The following is a 23970-nucleotide window of genomic DNA, read 5'->3' as shown; positions in this document are numbered from 1 at the left end:
TCCCAGTTCTTCACAACTGGATTTTAAAATATTGTTTAGAAGCTGAAGGACAAAACTATCAACTTTTTTTATATAAAATTATTTTTCTTGCTGTTAAAAGTAACATCTTAGATTACTATTTTTCTCTAATCATTCGGTATGAAGAAATATCTTCCTAGTTTGTTTACTTTAGGTCTTATCCTGTGCTACTGGAGTTTTTTCATTAACTTTAATGTGAGCAGGATCAGGCTCTTTATGCATTTGACAGCACTTTAGGCATACATAGTATCCCGGTGTGTTTAAAGAACGTCAGCAGGTTCTTAATTGTAAGTGACTGGGGAGCAGGTCAGGTATAGTATCTAAAATAACTTTACAATTAGGCAGTCAAGTACTTTAGGAGGCTGACTCAGTTTGGCCAGGTTACTTCCTTTCTTCTCTTCCCTCAAGGTTCATTTGGGCCCAAACACATGCACCTAGGAGCCAGGTGCTACTACTAAAGCCATTAGCAATCAGAAGCTGGAAGAGTCTGAGCTGCAATCTTTTAGCCCACTAAGGGAACAGGAAATTGAATATATTGGATAAAGAGGCAAACAGAGGTGAGAGTGCAAGTACTGTCTTGGTTACCATCCTTGAGTCTAGGTGTTAGTGATGACAACCTTGTTATGTGTGTTGGTTTTTTTTATTACTGTTCTGGTCTTTTCCCAAAAATCTGGAGTAGAGTAGAATATATGAGATGCTCTATAGACAGTCATTTTATTCTGTGTTTTTACAGTGGCCTAGGACAATAGGTCCATGACTAAGATTTCTAGGTGCTATGATAATAAAAATGCTAAATAATATCTACTCAGTTAACTAGAGCACTGGTGTGATACTTACAAGCTAGTGCCTGATCAGGCCCTTAGATGCAATTAACTCAGTTTTTCACTTGTCTACCTTTAAAGATGACAGTACCACTATAAGTACAAATTACTCAAGTCCTCACTTTAAACAGGATAGTTTCTGGACAACACAGTAAGGGGAGAGAGAGAGAGAAGAAGCTCATTTGGGGCTAGATTCTTTTCCCCTTGAACAGGATAGAAAAATAGAGGGAGAGGACCATTTTTGTTTTAAGAAGTAGAGAGAGTTTGTGTTATAAGCTTCAGGGCAGTTTGGAAGGCTGCTTTAAATTATGCACACACTTTTAAAAATAACAGTATTAATTGACAGCATTTACTTGAAACAAAGTGAGTTAAAAGTAATTTCAGATTTAAAAATCTTATTCAAGTTAATGTTTAAAATCAAATTTACACAAGTTAAGAAGGAAGGTATTGTACATCTGGGGTCAGGCTTGGGTTATGAGGGATTACAAGTATCAGTTACAAGGTTCATAAGATATATACATAGTACATAACCAGCATAGACCCAGATTGGGGTGCGGGAGTTTTTAAAACGTCAGTGGATAAGTGATCTCTGGTATGCCACCCATAGAATGTATTTAGAGTCCAAGTCTACATCTGCCTGTGTCCCTCTTGCCCACTTGTGATTTTCTAGGCAGTTTCCCATTTTAAAAGGCATTTACTCATCTCTGCTCCTGTGTGAGCAACCCACACAAATAAATAGGAGTAACTGACTCTGTAAGGGGAATAGTGGTAATGTACAATGTAAACAAATGAAAAACGGGGGAAATGATTAAGAAAAATGATCTTAGGAATTGCCTAACAGAAGCGTTAACTGTTTTAAGTTGAGTGTCCCTTTAAAAACTCCCCTATTACACATCTTAGGGCTTGAAGGTTACCAGTTTCTGTTGATTTTTTTTAAATAACTTTATTCACTTGCTAGTGCAGCTGGCTGTTGATGCAAGAGGGGAAAGGAGAGCCCTGATGACAGCCCTTGGCTCGGAAATAAACCTCGACCTCAATTGGTTTCCCAGGGCCTCCTAGGTCTGAGGCGAGCTCCCTTGGATCTAACGTTACGGGATCTTGTCCTACAGCAGCGAAGGGCTGGCCGCAGGCCATGGGTCAGGCCCTTCAGGACAAGTGTCCACGGGGGCTGGGGAGAGGGAGACACTTCTCCCTGCTGGGGGAGGAGCCCGGCGCGGCTGCTCCCGCCACCTCTGCCCGGCCGGGGGGGGGACGCTATGGTCACACATGGGGCAGCGGGACTCTGGCCTTGCGAACGGCAGGCTCGGGGCGGGGACGTTCAGTCTCCCCCACAGGCGGGGGGGGGGGGGAGGGCAGCCCCCGGCGGGGGGGGGGGGAGACGGCCATGCTCGCCCGGGGCTCACCTGGTCTCCAGGGAGCCCATCCCCGGGTCTCGGCAGCGGGGCGGGCTGTGACCGGGCCCCCCGAGGGGCAGCTTATTACCTTGGTCTCCACCGTGGGCCCCTCCCGATACCCAACCTCCCTCTTGAGGCGGCTCAGGAAGGCGGGCTCGGCCGGCGGCACGTACGAGACCTGCGTCTTTTTGCTCATGGCTGCCAGAGGAACAGGCAGCAGCGGCGAGAGCAACGACGCACTTCCGCCCGGGCCAGGAACGAACGGTAGCAGCGGCGCCGCTTTCCCGCAGGCAGACCCTGCACTTTCCCCGGTCACGTGACAGGGGCTGGTCGTACAGACATATGCACACACCAATGGCCGCCCCCATGGTGACTTCACAGCGGGAGACGCTCCCCCCCGCCCGCCAGGCAGTTAGCGCCAAATTCAAACAGGCCGCCATTTTGAGCCGCCGAGAGTTCCCAGTGCTGGGGGAGGGGGACGCGCCGGGCGCAACGGGGTTTGGAGGCGAGGAAGGGCGCCGGGGGCTGCGCGGACAATGGCTCCTGGGACCAAAGGTGAGGGGGGAGGGGTCACTGCGAGGTGCCTCGGCGGCTCGCTGGCGGCTGCCCGTGCGACGGCTGGTCTGTGTTTGTTCCGTTTGTGTCATAAAAGGCTGCTTAGAAACCGCCGCTGGCAGTTCCCTGTCGCGTGAGGGGGGAAAGGAGTGAGAGATCCGAGCTGGCGCCAGCGCCTGGCTATGGTTCCTAACGCCCCGCGCCCCAGTCGTGCTGCCTAAGGGGTTTTCGGAGCTTTGGTGCCCCTCCCCCATCTCCCCTAACGGTTTTACCAGCCATTCCCCTGGTGAGTTGTGCCAAGCACGAGTCACCCGCCCTGTGCCAGCAGCGCTGCCGGGGGACGTTTCCTTTGCCACTATCAGCCGAGGTTGTCTCTGGGGCGGGGGGGAGGTGCCCCATCCAATCCCGAGCTCCATTTTTGGCTCAGCTGAGTGAGGCTCCTGCAGTCAGCTGAGCGGCTTCCCCCCTCTGCCCGGGGTCTCGATGGCGTTTGCAATGTGGGCAGCCTGAGGGACTTGTTTCCCCGGCAGAAAGCCAAGAAATAAGAACAGGCGGTGGGGAAATGGGGAGGCACACGGAGGCCCTGGCATAGGGAGGAAGAATGGGGGACACGCAGTGCACCTGGCCTGGGGAGGAATGAGGCACAGTGGCACGTGATGGAGGGGTAGCCCCTGGAATAGGGGGAAAGGGAGAGACGGGAGGACAACGATATGGGAGGAGAGGGGCCTGCAGGACCTATACAGAGCCCCTGGCATGGTGTCAGGGGTGAATAAGAGGACGCAGAGCCCCTGATTTGCGGGGGGGGGGGGGGTGCAAGAGGTTAGAAAGAGAGAGGAATAGCACTGAGAGCTTGTGGGGGAGAATGGAGGGATGCAAGGAACCCAATCAGGTTGGCTTACAGAAGCAATGAAGTGTGCCAGCCTCTAGCTCAGGGGTAGGCAACCTATGGCACGCGTGCCGAAGGAGGCACTCACACTGCCCGGGTCCTGGCCACCGGTCCGGAGGGCTCTGCATTTTAATTTAATTTTAAATGAAGCTTCTGAAACATTTTAAAAACCTTATTTACTTTACGTACAACAATAATTTAGTTATATATTATCAACTTATAGAAAGACCTTCTAAAAACGTTAAAATATATTACTGGCATGCGAAACCTTAAATTAGAGTGAATAAATGAAGACTCAGCACACCACTTCTGAAAGGTTGCTGACCCCTGCTCTAGCTGGTGCTGAACAAAAGTCTAAACATGCCTGAGGGCAGCCTGTTATCCTAGACAACTGCCCTGCTCAGGAAAGGTGCATCCAGACCACAGTCTGGACTCCTCGATTTTGATTGTCTCTCAACTACAGGCCCACCTCCCTGGAACAATGATTTTTCTGCCCAGGTTGGGGCAGATGGGGCAAGCATGATTGGGGGAGGGGGCTGGAGTATCTCAGGAGGTGGGGAAAAGGACAAGGAGACAGACACAACTCTGAGCAGGGAGGGGGCTAACTGTAGCCACTTACAGGAGAGCGACTTTTTAATTTGTTGCAACTAGGTGGAAGGGCAATGGTCAGCGTAAACAGTACAATCTAGACTGAATGTTTTCCTAAAAGATATGCGCTTGAAATTAGTTGGGGGAAGTTTCAGAGGGGTAAATGGACACAAGTCAGATGAGCCCTGGGCGAGCATGGCCGCCTCCCTCCATCCGCTGGGAGCTGCCCTACACCCGCTCCCCCCGACCTGTGGGGGAGTCTGAGCGCCCCCCGCTCCGTCCCGAGCCTGGCGTTTGCAAAGGATAAATGGACACAAGTCAGATATTAGGAATGGCAATATACAAAAACCTGTAAGAGAACACTTCAACCCCCCTGGTCACACAATAGCAGATTTAAAGGTAGCCATCCTACAGCAAAAAAACTTCAGGGCCAGACTTCAAAGAGAAACTGCTGAGCTTCAGGTCATTTGCAAATTTGACACCATCAGTTTAGGATTAAACAAAGACTGTGAATGGCTAGCCAACTACAAAAGCAGTTTCTCCTCCCTTGGTGTTCACACCTCCACTGCTAGAAGAGGGCCTCACCCTCCCTGATTGAACTAACCTTGTTGTCTCCAGACTGATTCTTGCCTGCATATTTATACCTGCCTCTGGAAATTTCCATTACATGAGTCTGACGAAGTGGGTATTCACCCACAAAAGCTTATGCTCCAATACATCTGTTAGTCTATAAGGTGCCACAGGACTCTCTGTTGCTTTTTGGGAGAAGTTGTGTGCTATGGCCTGTGCTATTCAAAAGGTCAGACTAGCTGATCACAATGGTCCATTCTAGTCTATGCATCTAAGAAATGTCACCCAAATAGATATGACTGTAATCCTGCAGCTGATTGCACTGGCTGCATCTTTGCTTCCATGCAGATACACGGTGAGCTTCTGTGGTGTTCCACACCGTTGCAGTGGTCTGGCCTGGTGCAAATAGACAAATTAAACAAATTGATAAATAGAGAACAATTATTAAAACTTTTAATTGGAACTGCTGCTTGTAATCATAGAAGATGCAATTTTTTCCTACAAATATGAAATTCAAGTTGATACCATCCCTTTAAAATGGAAAATGCAAGCTGTTAGATGAATTGATATATTGATTACTTACTGACACTGTAGCTCCTATAGATCTCTAGGTGATTAAATGCTATTAATTGTATAGGTTTTTTTAAATTTTGTTAATTGTCTTGTGCTATTTGAGTTGCAATTTTTTTGGCTATGTTGCATATTCGTTTGAAAATGGCAAATGCTGCTTCATAAATTAATAATCTTGTAACAGACTGCTTCAATGTCATTGAGTGGATCAGAGATGATATACTGTAGCACTGGTACATTTGGGACTATTTTTCTCTTAGTGGCAGAATCATATTGATGTATCAGACATGCTCATTTTAAGTCTAGCCCCTCTGTGCCCTGATGTCAATAACTTCTGCCATTGAAGTGCAGACTTAGGCTTTGATCCTGCAATGAAATCTGTGCTGGCTTAGGGGGCCTTAATGGTATTTATTATAGGGAGTTTATGACTGGTTATTTCACACAGTAGGTAAATGATTATAGGTTAGACATGCTCTTGAATAATTAAATCTCATAGCTGTCTCCTGCTAAAAGCAACACATCTCCATGTGAATGGAATTTAGAAGAAATATGTCAAAAGATGCGGACACACTGGGGAGGATTTGGATACTTTATAGAACTGATTTTAAGTATATTTTTTAAAATGTTCAAGTAAAAATAAATCAGTTTAGCTTTTGCTATGTTATTTGAAATTTCACATTGCTAATAGGTGTCAAAACTAAATGTGTGTATATTGCTACACCTATATGTAGTGCTTTAAAAATATATAAATCTATGGTCCATACCTGCAAACATGCATCTGCTTAATTTTATGCATTTGAGCTGTCCCACTGAACTCAATAGGTTTATTCACATGCAGAAAGTTAAACACAGGTGTTTGCACTGCAGCATCAAGGCCTACTTTATCTGTGCAAAAACCACTAAACCGAATATCCATCAAAGGAAAACATTAGCTGAATTTTTATTTTTGCAGGTCTCTGTTGTGCATAACCTCAAAGTCATTTAAACATTTTTGTTTTTATTTTTCCAATTTTAACTCCCTCGATATCACTTGCAATACTTTTTTAATGACAGTCATAAATTGTTTTCCTTGACAGTTTGATGTATGTTTTTCCTTCTTTAAAAAAAAAACACAGGAGATTCACGTGATTCCACACTGCCTCTGTCAAATACACCAAGGTAAAAGACTATTTGCTAATTTTTGTATTAATTTCTCATATACTAACATTAAAGGGCTGTGTGGGGAAAGTCTGACATGTATATGACATGTTTATTGTTTCCATTCATCCCATCATTTGATAGTGCAATTATCCCTCCCACTTTCAAATTTAGTTATTCCAACCACATTTTTTTCCTTTAAGCAAGTTCAGTTCTAACACTGCAGTGCTAGTCTATAATCAGTTTCTAGGGGCTCGGCTACACTTGCAAATTAGAGCACCTAACTCCTGAGGTGTCCACATTAGCAAGGCACTTAGAGCGCCTGGACTCTGCAGCTGGAGCGCTCCTCGTAATCCACCTCCACGAGAAGCATAAAGCTTGCTGCGCCCCGGCTGAAACGCCCAGCTGTCAGTGTGGATGACGTGTTGCATTACTGTGCTGTGATTGGCCTCCAGAAACGTCCCATAATCCCCTGAAGTCAAGTGGCCACTCTTGTCATTGTTTTGAACTCGGCTGCAGGCATGCGGATATCCCCTTTCAAAGCTCCGTTTCTGACAGCCGGCATGCTTATCTGCTCCAGGACAAAGCAAACCATTACTGTGGAATGCTGCTGTTGTGAGTGTGTGAGAGAGAGGCGGGGGGAGGAGGATCTGCTGCTGTCTGAACTTACAAGACAGCATGCTGACATACTCTCTGCCCCCCAAAACACACTCTCTCCCCCCAAATACACACAACACACTCCCTGTCACACTCCACACCCCCGCATTTGAAAAGCACGCTGCAGCCACTTGCGCACTGGGATAGCTACCACAATGCACTGCTCTTTGTGGCATTGCTAGAACTGCTAATGTGGCCACGCCAGTGCGCTTGCAGCTGACCGTGTAAACACACAGCAGCGTTTTCCCTGCTGCGGTCTCCGAAGGCTGGTTTAACTCCCAGCGCTCAACATCTGCAAGTGTAGCCAAGCCCTAGAAAAGCATTCAGAAGTGAAGCTGTTAACATACCCAAGTTTGAGGCTGTCATCTCTGCTGACCCAAGAACAGGAGTCTTCTACCCTAATGTGTATTTTGTATTGCAGTATGTTAAGCTTTCAGGGGATCCCTTTTAATATCATGAAATGATCATATGCAAAACTGTATTTGGACTAATTTATTGAAGGACATACCAGTTAAATGTGTAATAGTGATTAGAAACATAGGAATTGGCTTACTGGATCAGACTCATGGCCCATTTAGCCAAGTATCCTGTTTCCTACAGTGGCCACCACCAAATGCTTCAGAGGAAGGTGCAGGAAACTTTGCATTAAACAGATATGGGATAATAAGCCCCCTGCAGTAGGTCTCTTCCTAATCTCTTGTAGAGGTTATCTAGTTTAGTACAACTTCAGGGTAAACCTCTGCATGAGTTTCCCCACTCAGTCTGACTTCACTAATTTCATATATTTTCTCAAGTAGCTGACAGACATGTTTTCAGACAACCTTATATATAAATATTCCTTCATTAGTACTGAAGGTGATGCCATCAAGGTCTATGTGAGAGTACGTCCCCCTTCAGAGGGAGCTGCATTAGCTGATGGGGATCAAGGCTTGTGCTTATCAGTTCTTTCATCAAACACTCTTCGTCTACATTCAAAGCCTGAGCCCAAGATCTTCACTTTTGATCATGTTGCAAATATGGACACAACCCAGGTAATGGCTTTAAAATGACAAGCTTACTAAAATACGAAAAAATGGTTGCAGTAACTATACAATATCTTTATCAATAGCTCTTTCCCTGGTTTTTATAGTAACCAGGCTGGCAATGCTCAGTTATAGTTACGCTATCAAGGCAAATTCATTTTCCTCTTCACTGCTTTAAGAATTTCTCTTTTTAAAGTTTTCATAAGAATTGCTCTTTGCATTTGTACAATGAAATTGCTGGGAAATTGTGCTTAATGATAGATGGGATATTATGGTCCTATAATATATGATGCTGCTAGAGAAACATTCTGTATAAGCAAATTACCACTGAAGCCCACTGCTGTAGGCCTAACAGAATAATACATGACAATAGATGGGAGTAGTAGTTAGGCAATTTATTCAATTCCATAACACTGAGCAATTGATTCAGTACCATAACAAAGTTCACTTACCTGTTTTGCAGTCAGCATTAGTAAAGGGTTGTGTGGCCTATTGTTGGTGCATTTGCTTTGTTGTGAGGAAGAAAAAAAAAAAAAAAGCCAGGTAGTCATTTGATGCATCTAGCCTGGCTATGCATCATTTAATATATAAATACACGAAGTTCTGTATGTAACATTATTGTTTTATAATAGATTTCTTATATTGTGGAAAATACTGGGGAAGAAAGTCTTGTAGAAAGTCTTTTATGTTTATGAAACCTTAATGCCAGCTTCCTTGTCCTTTTTCTCATCAGGAGGCAGTGTTTTCAAGTGTAGCCAAAAACATTGTTGAATCTTGTATGAATGGTTACAATGGAACCATCTTTGCATAGTAAGACATTTACATTTATTTCATATTAAACATGAGAGTTGTAAAAAATTAATTGCAGCAATGAATACCAACTGATTTATATTTGTTTTAAAAAAAAAAAAAAAGCTGCCTTCTCACTTGATACATCATCCCAAAGCGTGACATGGTGAAACTTTTTGCAGTTTACTTGTCGAAGACTACTTAATTTGTAAATCAGTATTTCTGAGGCTATCTGATGCAGTGTGGTTGTAGTTGTGTTTGTCTCAGGGTATTAGGGCGGTTAAGGTAATATCTTTTATTGGACCAACTTCTGTTGGTGAGAGAGAGAAGCTTTCAAGCTTACACAAAGCTTCTTCTCTAATACCCTGGGACCAACATGGCTACAACAACACTACTTACAACAATGGTAGACTTCAAGTTTACAGTGTGTTTTTTACATCTTCAGCTTATGAGAAATGATTTGTCCATGTCAAACTGCCAATTTGCATGAAAGATGCAGATCAATGAGGGATGTCACTGCTAGAATAAATTTTGCTTATTTGGGATTTTTGTTTGTTTTCTTCTTCTTTAGTGGCCAAACTGGATCAGGGAAAACTTTTACTATGATGGGTAAGTGTATAAAAGACTCATTTATATAAAGATTTTTTCTCAATACTAGTTTTGAGATATGGTTTAGTTTTAAAACTTTTTTTTATGCTCTGTAAATTGTGATTTGGTTTTACCTTCGTCTGCAGGTAATTTTTTAATCTTACTGCTTTTGGGATTGCATAGCACTCTTAGTGCAGTTTCTGTCTTTCTCACAGCATTCCCAGAGAATGGGGATGGGTACCATCTTGCCCTCTTTTCTTTGAGGTGAAAAAGTCCATTCCCTATTTTCCAGCTGAAGTAAATAGCCCAATGAAATCAAATGTTTGTAGTCAAGTGGTTTTACAAAATTCGAAATACATCTTTTTAGTTTCCCCTTTTTGGTTCCCAACCCCTCAATTTCTGGAAAAATATTCTGGTAGGTACCTCTTTTCTATGTTAAATATAGATAGCTAGAGATGGACGTTTTCAAAAAGGCTGCCTTTCTAGTCTGGAATTAAAGGTCCATCTGTATATAAAAGAAGTTTACATTATTCTTGTGCTGTTCATAGCACTGATAATTTTAAATACAACAGTTAGTCTGTCTCCCTTTTTACTTTTAAAGAGGGACAGTTGCCAAAACACCAAACTGAAAGGAGTGCCTGGCTCAGGGACTTGCTAAGAATTGGATGAACAAGGCAATTGAATTACTCTCAATCCCTGAAATGGTCCCTGCAGACCACGGTTGAGGCAGGCACATTGGTGGGAAGTTTGCACTGCTACTTCTTGGTCTGTGTGTGCACCTATTCTGTGAATAAATAGACTTTAGTTCCAGAGCTGTAAATCTCTTAGCCTTTCACAGGCACTAATTTAATTTAGATCTTTTTAAATGTCAGTTGACAAAGCAAAATCAACTGATTATTCGAGAAATAGCTTGATTTCTTCTTTCTTTGTTTTGCTGTGAATGATTGGTTAAAAGACTGGTAGTTGCAGTTTTGTATAATGGTATATGAGAGTGCCAACTAACTGCTGTTGTTGAATAGCATTTCTTAATTAAACCTACGAAATGTTGTTTTTAATTAAATCTCTTTAGGGCCATCTGACTCTGATAATTTCACACATAACCTGAGAGGAGTTATTCCTCGGAGCTTTGAATATCTCTTTTTTCTAATCGAACGTGAAAAAGAAAAGGTAAAACTTTTGTATTACTGAGGTCACAGGAATGTCTTACTTATGAAGTAGCTGAATAAATTAAATTTTGATTAGTGCTCGAGTTTCTTGTGTTATAACTGCCTTGCATCTACTTTACCAGTTTACATTTATTATAGTATCCTTTGTATATTGATAGCTACAAATGCCAATAGAAAGATTTAAATTTCTATACTGAAAGTAGCTATCTTTCTAGGTAAAAAAATTGTCCTTTGGGCACCATAAATGGTATTAAGGCACAATATATATCAATAATAACTTTATACCTTTATGAAGGAAATGAAACAAACCACTGCCATACTGTGTTAGAGACCAGCTCTCATAAAAACTATACGTCTATAGTAGAAGTTTTCATGTTTTACAGGCTGGTACTGGTAAGAGTTTTCTCTGTAAGTGCTCGTTTATTGAAATCTACAATGAACAGATATTTGACTTGCTGGATTCTGCTTCAGCTGGACTCTTTCTCAGGGAACATATCAAGAAGGGAGTCTTTGTCGTCGGTGCTGTGGAGCAGGTGTTAACCTCCGCTGCTGAAGCATATCAGGTAGTCTGTTTCATGCTGTTTGATATCTGGACATTGCTCTATCAGCAACATTGTACAATATTAGCTCTAGCAAAAATTAAAGTGCCTAAAAATAAAATGCTGATAACTTTTGAAAAATATTTTGTAGAAATCGAACATCTATAAACAGAGAAATATTTTGTTTATTCTAACTTTTCTCCAAAGCATGCATGTTCCACATCAGTCCTTGGTGAATGTTAGGGATTATGAAAGTTGTAGGATTTGGGGAGTATAAAAATGCACTGATGTTAATCATCTGCTGATGTTTGCAGTGGACCTCAGTGGTATAGTAGCAGGTTTCTTTGTCCCACTACACTGTTGTTCCAGATATCCTTCGCACTGTACATCCAGGTGTTGAGTAAGCCTTACTCTTCTAATGATCAGAGCACATGGCTTGTCTGTGGTTTTAAAAGGTTTTATTTGTACAATGTTAACATATTTGTATAAAAACATAAAAAGGGGAAATAGAACTTTGGAAAACAAAAGGACATTTTATATAGCAAAGACTTGGAAAGTCATATCAATGAATTGGCAGTCAAAATGTAGCATAGCAATTTTTAGACTAAAGAAATTGTAAAACATGGAATTGGGTTGACAAGAGTGAAGGAAAGTGAATATTTATTTCTAAACCCATAAGCTAATGTTCAAATCATAAACACTGTGATACTCATTAGGATTTCCAACTGTATTACATTTCTATATGAAGGTATTCTGGTGCTAAAAGTCAGTGGTTGTAATGGTTTATTGAAAGGTCTCATACTGGAATATGTTTACTCTCTGTCAAACCCATTGTATCTGAGTGTTGGGATCACTTTGAAATATGCTAGATGGTGCTATTTGGTGTCTCTTCTTGCTGCTAAGGTGTTAACTATGGGCTGGAGAAATCGCCGTGTAGCATCTACCTCAATGAATAGAGAATCCTCAAGATCGCATGCGGTCTTCACTATTACTGTAGATTCAATGGAGAAGAACAGTGAGGTTGTTAACATCCGATCCTCCCAGCTGAACTTGGTGGATTTGGCAGGGTCTGAGAGACAAAAAGATACCCATACTGAAGGAGTCAGGTTAAAGGTTGGTGCTACATATCTGTGGTTACTTCCTTTTTCTCTTCAGTTAAAGATTTAAAAAAAAAACACCTTGTTTTAATCAGGACAGTTGTCTTCTCACTTTCACTCTCTTGTATGTTTTAGGAGGCAGGTAACATAAACCGGTCATTAAGCTGCCTGGGCCAAGTGATCACAGCGCTTGTTGATGTGGGTAATGGAAAACAAAGACACATTTGCTACAGGGACTCAAAGCTCACTTTTCTGCTACGGGTAACACATAATCAGTTTTCATTTAATAGTTTTAAAAAGAAAAATACATTGATTTTTATACTGAGAAGAGAAAAACTGAGCTCAGTTCTGTAAAATTGGGCTGCTTGCTTTCACTGTTGTTAACGCTTCCTGGAAAATCAATTTCCACATGCCAGAGGATTTCAGAATTATTATCCTTTTGCCTATAGTGAGGTCTTAGGATGAATTGTAAGGATCTGAAAAACACAGACTTTTCAGTTTGTTCCTCTGCTCAAAGGAAAAAGAGAAACTTTGAAAAATATATTGATAATATCTTTATGTTGTCTGGATAAACTCTGTTGCTGTTACAGTGAATGTCTTCAGTTACGTGTGTGTGTGTGTGCGCACGCTAATCTATTTTAATGAGAGTGGAGGATAAGTTTTATTCCCCAGCCTATATATCGCAGAAGTGTAATAGTCACTGACTTGAAATGCTTCTAACCTTAAAGGTTTTATCTGTCCTCTAACTAGCCACACCAAACGTTAGCAGGATGTAGCTGGTATTAGCGACAGAGAAACTTCCTGAAGATTAGAAGATGAGTATTCTCATTGTATGAAGGGCTCTTTTAAAGAGAAACTGCAAAGCAATTATGAGGATTGAGTGAATTCCAGTGTTCTCTGTTGAATACCATCACTAACCAGAATGCATCTTTCTGTGACCTCAAATACCAAGTTTGGTTACAATCCATGGTAGTATTAGTGATGTCACAGGCATTTGTTCCCTATTCCACGATGACAGCATTCTACCCATTCTTTCTCCAAACACTTTTTCCATGCAATCGGTTGATCTTAATCCTCTATTTTAAGAATTTCTATCTCTCTCTCATTCGTATAAGTATAAAAAGTTGAAATTCTGTCTGTGTCCATTGTTTTCTTGTACCCCACTCTTATAAAGAGATCCACAACAACAGATCCTTACCCCCAAACAGAACACCATTGAAGTTTGTGAGTCTTCTTGCAGGACTGGGGTCTTAGATTGTAAGTGCCTTAGGTGATACCTTAGCTATTCTATTCTGTACAGATATAAGTGCACCGCCGGCACTCAACAAATAATACTGACGTTTCTAAAGATCTATATCTAACAGTGAGAAGTTAGTTGTCTCTTTGATCAGTCAGTTTCCAGCCTGTCTGCTAAGACTATCAAGTGTCTACGTGAGTGATTTTTTGTGTGATAATGATGCTTATCCAGTAGAAAATGGAGCCAGGTAATCAACATATTTCACATAGGTAGCCAAATGGCTGGCCTTCAAGGTGGTAATAACTTTCAATTGCTATTGACCAGAGTTCTAAAGTGAAAGATTTGATATCTCATTACGGATTTCCTGAGTCTCCTTTTGCCAATGATAGCACACTGCCCAGTTCTAAATTTCTGAAATGATCCTCATTTAATTACAAATCCCTTCACAATATAACAAGATTAAGGTTCTTGAAACTAAACTCTTATTTATATTTAAAGTTGTGTCCTCCTTTCATAACCAGCTTTGAAATAAAGCTTCAGAAAGGAATGTAGAGATTTTTCAAGTAAACCCATTCTAGTCTAAGGCCTTGGCTACACTTGAGAATTCACAGCGCTGCCACGGCAGCGCTGTGAAGCGCAAGTGTAGTTGCGCCGCCAGCGCTGCGAGAGCTCTCTTGCAGCGCTGCAAGTACTCCACCTCTCCGAGGGGAGTAGCTTGCAGCGCTGCGAGCGAGCGTGCAGCGCTGCAGGCGCTGATTACACTGGCGCTGTACAGCGCTGCGCTCGGGGGGGGGGGGGGGGGTTTTCACACCCCTGGGCGCAGCAAGTTGCAGCACTGTACAGCGTCAGTGTAGCCAAGGCCTATAATTACATACCAGACAACTTGTGAAAGAAGTATTAATATCTAGCTCTAACCAAAACCCTTCAACTTAAGCATATTTTCATATTTTTCAAACAGGATTCTCTTGGAGGTAATGCAAAAACATGCATAATTGCAAATGTTCATCCTGGATCTAGATGTTTTGGTGAAACTCTGTCCACCCTTAATTTTGCTCAACGAGCGAAGTTGATTAAAAACAAGGTAAAAAATTATTTAATATCTTTACTATCATGACTTAAATGACAAAATATTGTATTTGTTTATATTATATGTGAACCAATTCATTTTAAGAAACGTTTTTGTTTACTATGGTTAACTCAAATTTGCTTGCTTGGGATTAGAACAGGGATGGGCAAGTCCGGCCCCTCAGGACTTTGAATCCGGCCTGCGGGATTGCCCCCGTGGCGCCGCAGGCCCAGCGCTGCTCTCAGAAGTGGCCCCCGAGTGGGGGGGGGTAGAGGGCTCCGCATGCGTTGCCCTTCCATCCAGGCACTGCCCCCCGCAGCTCCCATTGGCCGGGAATGGGGAACCGCGGCCAATGGGAGATTCTGGGGAGGTACCTGGAGGCATGGCAAGGGCAGCGCATGCAGAGCCCTCCATCCCCCCCCCCCCCCCCCCCCCCCCCCCCCCCGGGCCGCGGCACTTCCTGGCGGCACCGGGGACAGGACAAGGCAGGCAGGCAGGGAGCCTGCCCTGGCCCGTATGCCTCTGCCGCCCCGGAGCTGCTTTAGGTAAGCGGCGCCGGGCCGGAGCTCGAACCCCTCCTGCCCCCTGCCTGCACCTCACACCCCTCCTGCACCCCAACTCCCTGCCCTAAGCCCCCTGCTGCCCCCTGCCCCCCATGCACCCCAACCCCCTGCCGCACCCCTCCTGCACCCCAACCCCCTGTCCCGGCCCTGCATACAATTTCCCCACCCAGATGTGGCCCTCGGTCCAAAAAGTTTGCCCACCCCTGGTTTAGAATAACTAAAACTATTTTTAAAAAATTGAATTTACTTTTCACTATTTCTGCAGGTTATCCTTTATACTTTATTCAGCATGGACAATGGAAACATACTATTTACACTCATTTGTTTTTCATGTGTTATTTGTTCTTTGAATCTGCAGCATTCCATGGAAATGTGTAAATTCAAACAAAGCTTTAATTAAATGCTTTCATGATTATTTTAAAGCTTTGTAATACTCTGTTTTTCCTACCTAAATTTTGGATCTAAGCAACATGCCATTACCTGTTTAAATGTATGGTAACTTTTAAGTTCTTTCTGCATCTTGAGTGAGCTTGAAGGTATATTGGCTTCTGATTTTGCAGCTATGTAGTCTGTTATATGCTGTTTGCCTTTGTTCAGCCTACAATTTTCAGGATTAAATTCTAGTTCAGCAAACTGTAGACTAAATTTTCAAGTGTCCATGATTTTCAGATATTAAGAAACTATTGAAGTTGAAGATATTCGAAAAAGAAATTGAGCTCTGTCCTTTTTCCAAAGATTCTTCTCTTTTAAAATGATTAGCTGTATGGGCAGTTATCTACTACTTTCCAATATTTGATTCTAATTACCTTGAGAATAGATTGTTTCTGATGTTACTTCATATAAAAAATGTAATCTTACATATTTTATTAATTGCTTTTAATATTTTCTTTCAAAATTCCTACAAAAGGCTGTGATAAACGAAGACACCCAAGGGAATGTGAGCCAGCTCCAAGCTGAAGTGAAGAAATTGAAAGAGCAGCTTGCTCAACTTACTTTAGGGCAGTCTACTCAGGATACTTCTATTTCAAGAGGTAGGAGAAACAAAAGAATAGAAAGCTCCTGCATTCTAGAGCAAAAAGGAGATTTTAAACTGTTCTAATATTGACTTGGTGAACAAATAGCATCACGTAGTTTGTATGCCTTAAGGATTGCATTTTGCTTAGGCACAACATACTATTTTACACAACTATAATAGCAAATGTGTCTAATTTTGCAGGAACCTGTGTTAACCTAATGATCATTTTGTTTTCGTTTTACTCTTACTATACTGTGTGCGTTAGGCAAAACTTCTATTATAGTTTGACTTTTGCTGTTGAAGCTGGAAGAAAATTCTAGGCATTTAGTTCATAAAAGTGCTGGAGATCAAGCCCTTGAGATAAACCAAAACGTTTGTTTATGATGGTCAATGTGGAGGGGTTCTGTTTTTTCTCATTAGACAAGTTATTGCACAAACCTGTTGATTCTGGCTTCCTTTTACTCCAGTTTTGTTCATTTCTGAATGTAATTCTAGGAAAAAATATTTTGTGGGAATGAAAATAAAAAGCTAGTCTTATATACAATACAGTAGAGAATAAAGTTAATGGGATTTTTATTACTCTTCAAACTTTACTTGTAGCTTTTCACTGAACTGTGTATCTGCTGCACAGATCCTGATACAGCTTCCCACTAAGCGTAGTTCCCTGGCTGAAATATGCTGCCCCAGAGTTTTTTATTACTATGGTAGCAATCTTGACCTGGTAATTCTCTTATTGTGTTCCTATACCAATTGTGGCCTGATCTTCCCAAGACACAAGGGATTTCAATCCAGCACCAGGAGTTACTGCATTTAAAAGACTTGGCTAATATAAAACATCCTTGCTCAGTTTTTTTGCAAGAAAAAAAAAATCACACATCTGCTGCTACGCACAGAATTAGAGTTTAAATCATAAAAATAATATGTGATAATGGTTAACATGTGATATTAAATCACTCACTCATGCTATCATGTCTAGATATAGGCAGAAATCTCAACAATTTCATATTACATCCATTACAATAGCTTGGAATCTGGAAAAACTAAAGGATAATTTTTAACAGATTTAAAACCTCATCATATACGTTTTAAGAAAAGAAAAATCTTGTCTGAAAACTGACACAATAGACGTAGTCTGAACAATTAAGAATCTTGGCACACATTTTGAGCTGTAGAAATAAAGATATGGAGTATCATTATCAGTTGATTGTAAAACACAATGGCATTCGAAAATATATATATTAACTAGACTTTTTTTGATTAATTGATTTTTTTTTGGGGGGGGGGGGAGTCTGAAACTATTAGTCAAATTTGACAAATAGCTTCAGTTGAAAAAAGCCATTTGTTTCAAGTTTTTCATGTTGAAATGTTTTCAGTTTGAAATGGCATTTTAATTTTAAATTTGTCCAATTTAAAAAAACAACACACACAAGGATGAAAACACCTGAAATGGCCAAAATGAAATGAGAAACGCAAAAAAGATTGTTTCAAATTGATCAAAATGTTTTGCCTTAACTTGAAACTAATTGAAAAACTGGAAAAAAAAATCATTTTGAATTACCTTGAAACATTCTGGTTGATTTGAAACAAAATCTTTTTGAGTTTTTTTTTATTTGAAGAAAAGATTGTTTAAAAAATTGTTTGAGTCAAACCGGAATATTTTCACCTTATTTGGTTCTGCCCCCAAGCTGAAAAATCAATTATTCACTCAGCTCTAATCATAATGGGATAGTTATTTTGCCCTTTAGATATTATGGTGATTAGTATCCCATAAATATCTATAATAGTCCACTTTATTATGCACAGAATGTAATATTAATGTCAAATTCATGTTATAAAATGCTAAAAAAGCATCAGAAGCTAATGCTATATTTTCCATACTTCCTTAGCTGAACACATTAATTTAAAAAAAAAAGCTAAATTCAAAACCCCTTTACTCGTTAGGTACAACTTTGTATGCCAACTTTAATTGAGTGAGTAAAGTTTTGTGTATCATAAATTGACAGACCCTAATAGTATCATTAGAGGGTGTTCTAGAACTGTAATGTAAATATGCCCATACATATGTTCAATATATTATTCTGGGAAAAATGAAGTGTTGGAAACACTATAAATATAGTTGTTAAACATGAAAGACAATTTAAATAATTTGTATCTTAATAAATATGGTGTTTCATTCTTTAACTTTCTATTAAGCTGCTCTTGGACAAGGTCAGGAAAATACAAATTTCATGAACTGCTTTCTTGAGGCAATGCTGTTCTTGGAGAAATCTGAAAGTGAAAAGAAGGTAAGAATTCGCTGCCTTTTCTCTAGCATATCCTGCTTATTTTTTGATTAAAGCTAAGGATGAGTAAACCTACCGAAGCTCCACTATAGTTGAGATTGTCCTGCTTTGTTAAATAAAAAATTATGTTTACAAAGACAGGAAAGTGTAGTTACTGGAAGGAGAGATTATAAACTAGTAGAATTTTGAATTTTTAAGGTAATGTCCAAGTTTCATAAAGAAAAAACATTGGAAACTTTTGATTAATAATCAGATTGTGCCCCCTAGTGAGTTGATTTTTTTTTTTAAAGTCACAAGGTCAGTTTCACTTACAAAAATATGAATGTGATAATAAAATTTTAATTTTGTACATAAAATATTATTGTAGGTAGTATGGTATAACTTGTTTAAGTTTGTGATAAATACATCTATTTGGAGATTGCCATTGTCCTTTTTTCCCCCCGACTACTAAATCAGTATTTATTGTTTTAAGACTTTGTTAGAAAAAGTTGCTCAACTAGAAGATCTTTGTGGCAAAAAGGAGAAATTCATTCAGTCCAATAAAATGATAGTTAAATTCCGGGAGGACCATATAGTTCGCCTGGAGAGATTACACAAAGAGGCTCGTGGCAGTTTAGTGCCCAAAGAGCAGGATGATCTCATCAATGAACTGAGAGAGGAATTGCGGACACTGAGAGAACAGGTAAATATTTTTACTTATTGTTCCATTCCAAAACAATCTGATGAAGCTAATGAACAACACAAAAAGAGAGAGCTTTTTTACTGTTTAAAGATAACGAAACAACTGACCTTTAATCACTGTTGGTATTTAGTTCAAAGGTATCATGAGCACAATCTACCCAGTTCTCTAAACTATGAAATTACTGTACTTAATGCTATTTGGTTTAAATCACTGATAGACTTCCTTATGTTAAGGAAAACTCTTATCGCTGGAGTTAGGAAACTCAGCCCTGTGTTTAAAAATAGGACAGAAAGACAGACTACTTTAATAATTCTGTAGTTGAACCTACATATTCTAGGCTAAATTGTAATCTTAATGTTTCTAGAGGAAGAAGCTCATATGTAATGATGAGGATTACTGCAATACTACAGAATGTTTAAAAATTAAATTTACTGATTACCGTATATAATCGTTTATAAGCCGAATATTTTTGGTAAAAAAGTGACGCATCAAAGAGTGGGGGTCGGCTTATAAACGGGTCTACACCAAAATTTGATGTTTTTAAACTATGGAATCATTTAATTGAATATCTAATACATTGTCGTTTTGTTTACCTGGAGCGTCTGCAGGCATGGAGCCCCTCAGCTCCCAGTGGCCGCGGTTCACCGTTCCCAGCCAATGGGAGCTGCAGGAAGTGGTGCGTCACTTCCCGCAGTTCCCATTGGCTGGAAACGGCAAACCGCGGCCACTGGGAGCTGAGGGTCTCCATGCCTGTGAACACTCCAGGTAAACAAAATGTCCCGACCCGCCAGCGGCTTACCCTGACGGGCTGGGAGCCAAAGTTTTCCAGCCCTTGAAATATAGGATCGGCTTATGAAAAGGTCATGAAGTTTTTGCTATTTTTACTTCTCCATCTTGTGGGGTCGGCTTATAAATGAACAGGCTAATGAACAAGTATATACGGTAATTCTTCGATCATTACTTACTCATGTATACACATTTTGAGAGTAAATTCCAGGGAAGTAATAAAACCAGTTTGCCAGCTCTTTAAGAAATCTGAAAAGTCCTCCATGGTTTAGGGAAGCCCTCTTTTTCTTTTCCTTTACAATTTAATGCTTTTGAAAGGTGACAGATTGGCAGCCCTATATACTGACTCCTCCGTGAAATAGCCTTTTTTGTAAACTACTTTGCTTTTTTGCAACACTTTAACAAATATCCGCATGTCACATATGCATAGATGGAACAACATCCACGAATTGCTAAGTATGCCATGGAGAATCACAGCCTCAGAGAGGAGAACAAACGACTTCGTTCCTTACAGTCAGTGAAAAGGGCTCAAGAACTTGATGCTCAGACCATTGCAGAACTAGAAAAAGCTTTCTTGGAGGCTTCAGCCACAGAGAAAAATAATGGAGGTAAAAATACACTATGACATATTCCTTTCATAAGCTAATACTCATTTTAAAATGTAATAATTAGTGTATTTTTGAGAAACCCTAAGTATTTTCTTTAGCACTTAAAATATTTTAAGTGGCAGTGCTTCTGGTGGAATTTGATGGTTTAACATTCTTCTTTATTAAATTCATATTTTAACATATTTTTAAAATGAAAAACTTAAGATGTTGCATAAGCAATCTATTTGTCTAAACATAATACAAAATGCACACATCTCAATGTGAAACACTTTTGCAAAACTTGTATTTTAATTTTTAAACTTTTCATCAATTTAATCTACCACATGGTAGTGTTAAAAACATTCTTTAAAAGGGCCCTTCTTCAGGGCATGTGATAATACTGTGTAGTAGTTGGCAATACGTATTCGTTTTCTATTTCATCCTTTTTTGTGATGCAAAAAAATTTGAGAATGGTTAAACCACTGGTGTGCTGCAACCATTGTCTATCATACTGACCAATGTTGTCTGTTTCCCTGTTCTTCCCCATTAGTCTGAGTGTATCCATCTGTTGTCTCTTTTTTATGTTTAGGTTGTAAGCTCTTTGGAGCAGGAACTGTCTTTCTCTTCTCTGTTTGCAAAGCACCTAACACAGTGGGATTGTGCTTCCTGACTAGATGTTACAGAAATACAAATAAAAAAAATAATTACATAGTGCTTATGTTCATGTGGACTATTGTTAGTGTCCAGTTGGCTTAGTCTGAGTTGCTGGACTGTTCAAAAAATTGTTCTTATTTTGTTGATAGATCTTATTATGATTTTGAATTGTTCAGGATGATATCAGGGAATATCTTTGTTTCTTAGGTCATCAATTGTATTCCACCACTACAGCAACAGAAAGCAATTCGTTGGTGTCTTTTGAAAGGTTGAAAGCACGCCTGTTGCATACTCAGAGTGAACTGGAAAGTTCAAAACAAGAATATGAAGAATTTAAAGAGCTAACCAAGTGAGAGGAAACAATGTAGAAATGTTTTAAACTAATAATCTTCTGCAAAATATATTTTGCTAGAATAGACGTATTAATATTCTTTTACGGTCAAATCCTGGACCCAGAATACAGCCCAAGTAAATTTGTCTTCTAGAGAGAGCCAGAGTGAGGGGAGAAAGGGAAAACATAATCCTCCCCATATCATCACAGTCCATTGAGCAACAGTTTACAGACATCACATTAGTCTTGTATAGTTGGAGATCCATTTACTGCTCCTGCTTCTTCACATTAGGATGTAGGGAGTCCCTGCAGAGCAGATCTTTATGGTATGCAGTCTCCCTAAATCATGATCTGTATAGTAGAAGTCCACTTGGCTACAAAGGGAGGGCTGAACCCATTGTGTTTTACTTTTTCATGATTTTGCCCTGAATCCCAGCAGATACCTCCCGCAGGGCTGAATCCCCTAGACCACCCTCCCCGCTAGGCAGAAGCCCCTAGCCCCACCACCCCGCTGCAGGGCAGAAGCCCCGAGCACCCCTCCCTCCAGTCTGCTAAGTGGAGAATATGGGCGGGGGAGAGGTGCCATGAAGGAACTTACATTTAAAAAACCCATATGTTAAAGCTTAAATAGTTTTACCTACAAACTTAATAGCTTAGCAAATACATTGGACACCAGTTTCCACTCTGTCCTGAGCAGCAATAAACTGAGATCCTGCTCCCATTGATACTTATGAAGTTTTGTTATTGACTCTGAGATCAGAATGGGAAGTGGATAGTGATAACACTAAACAGTTACACAAATAATCCATGCTTGCACGAGACTCTTGACACTGCAATGATGTGAATGATGTCCGCTATCTCACTACTGACATACAAAACTACTAAATATTACACAGTGAAAGAGCTTCCCAAATTTCTACTTACCTTTTAATAAATTACTTTGACTTGTTAAAATAAATACTTAAGAATGTTATTTTAACAATACTTGAAAAGAATGTTTAGAGGTTTTTATTAATCTTGTCAAGCTTCAGTTCAGGTTTCTGATTGAAGTTTTGGTATGGGTGATGCGATCTGCTCTTTAGAGGAAACAAAAAGCTCTGAACTCAGGTGTTGCTGGGTAAAGGAGGGAGTGATTTTTCCATTTTAAGGCTGTGTTTAAGTGTGCATGTATTTTGTTAATTATGTGATCACAAAGCAGCTTTTATTAGCTCTTTTAATGGGGTCCACTGATCCTATAAATAGCATAGTCTCAAAATTGAAATATTTTGATGGCTTGGATGAAAGTGTCTGGAATTGTTTTTCAGTATGATAGTTACACAGCACCTTACTGTCAGACTAATGATGATAGAGTGCATGATGACTTTTGGGCTTTGTAGTAGGCTCTCTTGAGCTGAGGGGTGAAAACATTATCTAATTCTTGTGTCTAAACAGGAAAAAGCATCTGGAAATTGAGTCAGAACTTCAGTCCCTTCAGAAAGCAAACCAGCATCTTGAAAATATTTTGGAGGCAACCAAGGCACACAAACGTCACGAAGTCTCTCAACTGAATAAAATGCACAGAGAAACTATTAAGGTACAAGAATCTGTTAATGAGAGGTTGTAAATACAGCAGTATATAGTTACATCTGAGTTGGATGAAACAAAAGATTTCTTTAGTAAAAATCATACTTTGCCTGACAAGTTTTTCAGTACATAAGCTCACTATATGATTAAAGTGGTATCTTCATTTCTATCTTTTGTTCTGAAATACTTCCTGATGCACTACTGCTTGTAACTGAATTGCAAATCAGAAAAAACATGCAGTTGTGTGGAATATAATTGACCGGCTTTGACCGTTTTACTTTATCCTGTATTTTGTTTATAGAATTATGAAATATGTTGCACTATAATTAAGGCTACGATTTTGTCATGGAAGTAATGGATTCCGTGACTTCCAAAAACCTCCGTGACTTCAGGCGGCTGGAAGCTGCAGGGTCCCGCCACCACCTGCAGCGGCCAGGAGCTGTGAGGTACCCCTGCCACTTGAGGCCCCCAGATCTCCTTAGTGGCGGGGGGGACCCCGCAGCTCCTCTCTGCCACAGGCACCGGGGGGACCCTGCAGCTTCTAGCAGCCACAGGCGGAAGGGGACCCCACAGCTCCAAGTCGTGGGGTGGAGGAGGACCCTGGAGCTCCAAGCCCCCATGGTGGTGGGCAGGGCCAGCTCCAGGCACCAGCTTGGCAAGCAGGTGCTTGGGGCGGCCACTCTGGAGAGGGGCGGCAGGTCCAGCTATTCGGCGGCAATTCAGCGGACGGTCCCTCACTCCCACTCAGAGCGAAGGACCTTCCGCCAAATTGCCGCCGCAGATCGCGGCTTTTTTTTTTTTTTTTTT

The 23970-nt window shown here is 40.7% G+C and overlaps 2 protein-coding genes across 2 annotated transcripts in view; one reads left to right on the top strand and one right to left on the bottom strand.

Moving 5' to 3' along the window:
• LOC112114400 (uncharacterized protein KIAA1143 homolog) overlaps window positions 1-2452 on the bottom strand; it is a 3480-nt gene extending 1028 nt beyond the window's left edge. Inside the window, exon 1 of the mRNA XM_026646079.2 lies at window positions 2322-2452. Within this exon, the coding sequence (XP_026501864.1) occupies window positions 2322-2429 (108 nt within the window). The 5' untranslated portion in view covers window positions 2430-2452. The remainder of the gene's footprint in view (window positions 1-2321) is intronic.
• Window positions 2453-2713: 261 nt separating this feature from the next.
• Window positions 2714-23970, top strand: part of LOC113405152 (kinesin-like protein KIF15) — a 49125-nt gene continuing 27868 nt past the window's right edge. The window contains exons 1-16 of the mRNA XM_026646071.1: window positions 2714-2788; window positions 6518-6560; window positions 8044-8227; window positions 8952-9028; window positions 9579-9616; window positions 10665-10762; window positions 11145-11324; window positions 12204-12413; window positions 12533-12658; window positions 14593-14715; window positions 16171-16294; window positions 18472-18563; window positions 19033-19242; window positions 20459-20636; window positions 21477-21618; window positions 23032-23173. Of these exons, the coding sequence (XP_026501856.1) occupies window positions 2770-2788; window positions 6518-6560; window positions 8044-8227; window positions 8952-9028; window positions 9579-9616; window positions 10665-10762; window positions 11145-11324; window positions 12204-12413; window positions 12533-12658; window positions 14593-14715; window positions 16171-16294; window positions 18472-18563; window positions 19033-19242; window positions 20459-20636; window positions 21477-21618; window positions 23032-23173 (1986 nt within the window). The 5' untranslated portion in view covers window positions 2714-2769. The remainder of the gene's footprint in view (window positions 2789-6517; window positions 6561-8043; window positions 8228-8951; window positions 9029-9578; window positions 9617-10664; window positions 10763-11144; window positions 11325-12203; window positions 12414-12532; window positions 12659-14592; window positions 14716-16170; window positions 16295-18471; window positions 18564-19032; window positions 19243-20458; window positions 20637-21476; window positions 21619-23031; window positions 23174-23970) is intronic.

Source organism: Terrapene carolina, unplaced genomic scaffold (assembly GCF_002925995.2).
Source record: "Terrapene carolina triunguis isolate 2854851 unplaced genomic scaffold, T_m_triunguis-2.0 Scaffold34029, whole genome shotgun sequence".
Taxonomy (NCBI): Eukaryota; Metazoa; Chordata; order Testudines; family Emydidae; genus Terrapene; species Terrapene triunguis.
This window is presented reverse-complemented; position numbering and strand designations above follow the sequence as displayed.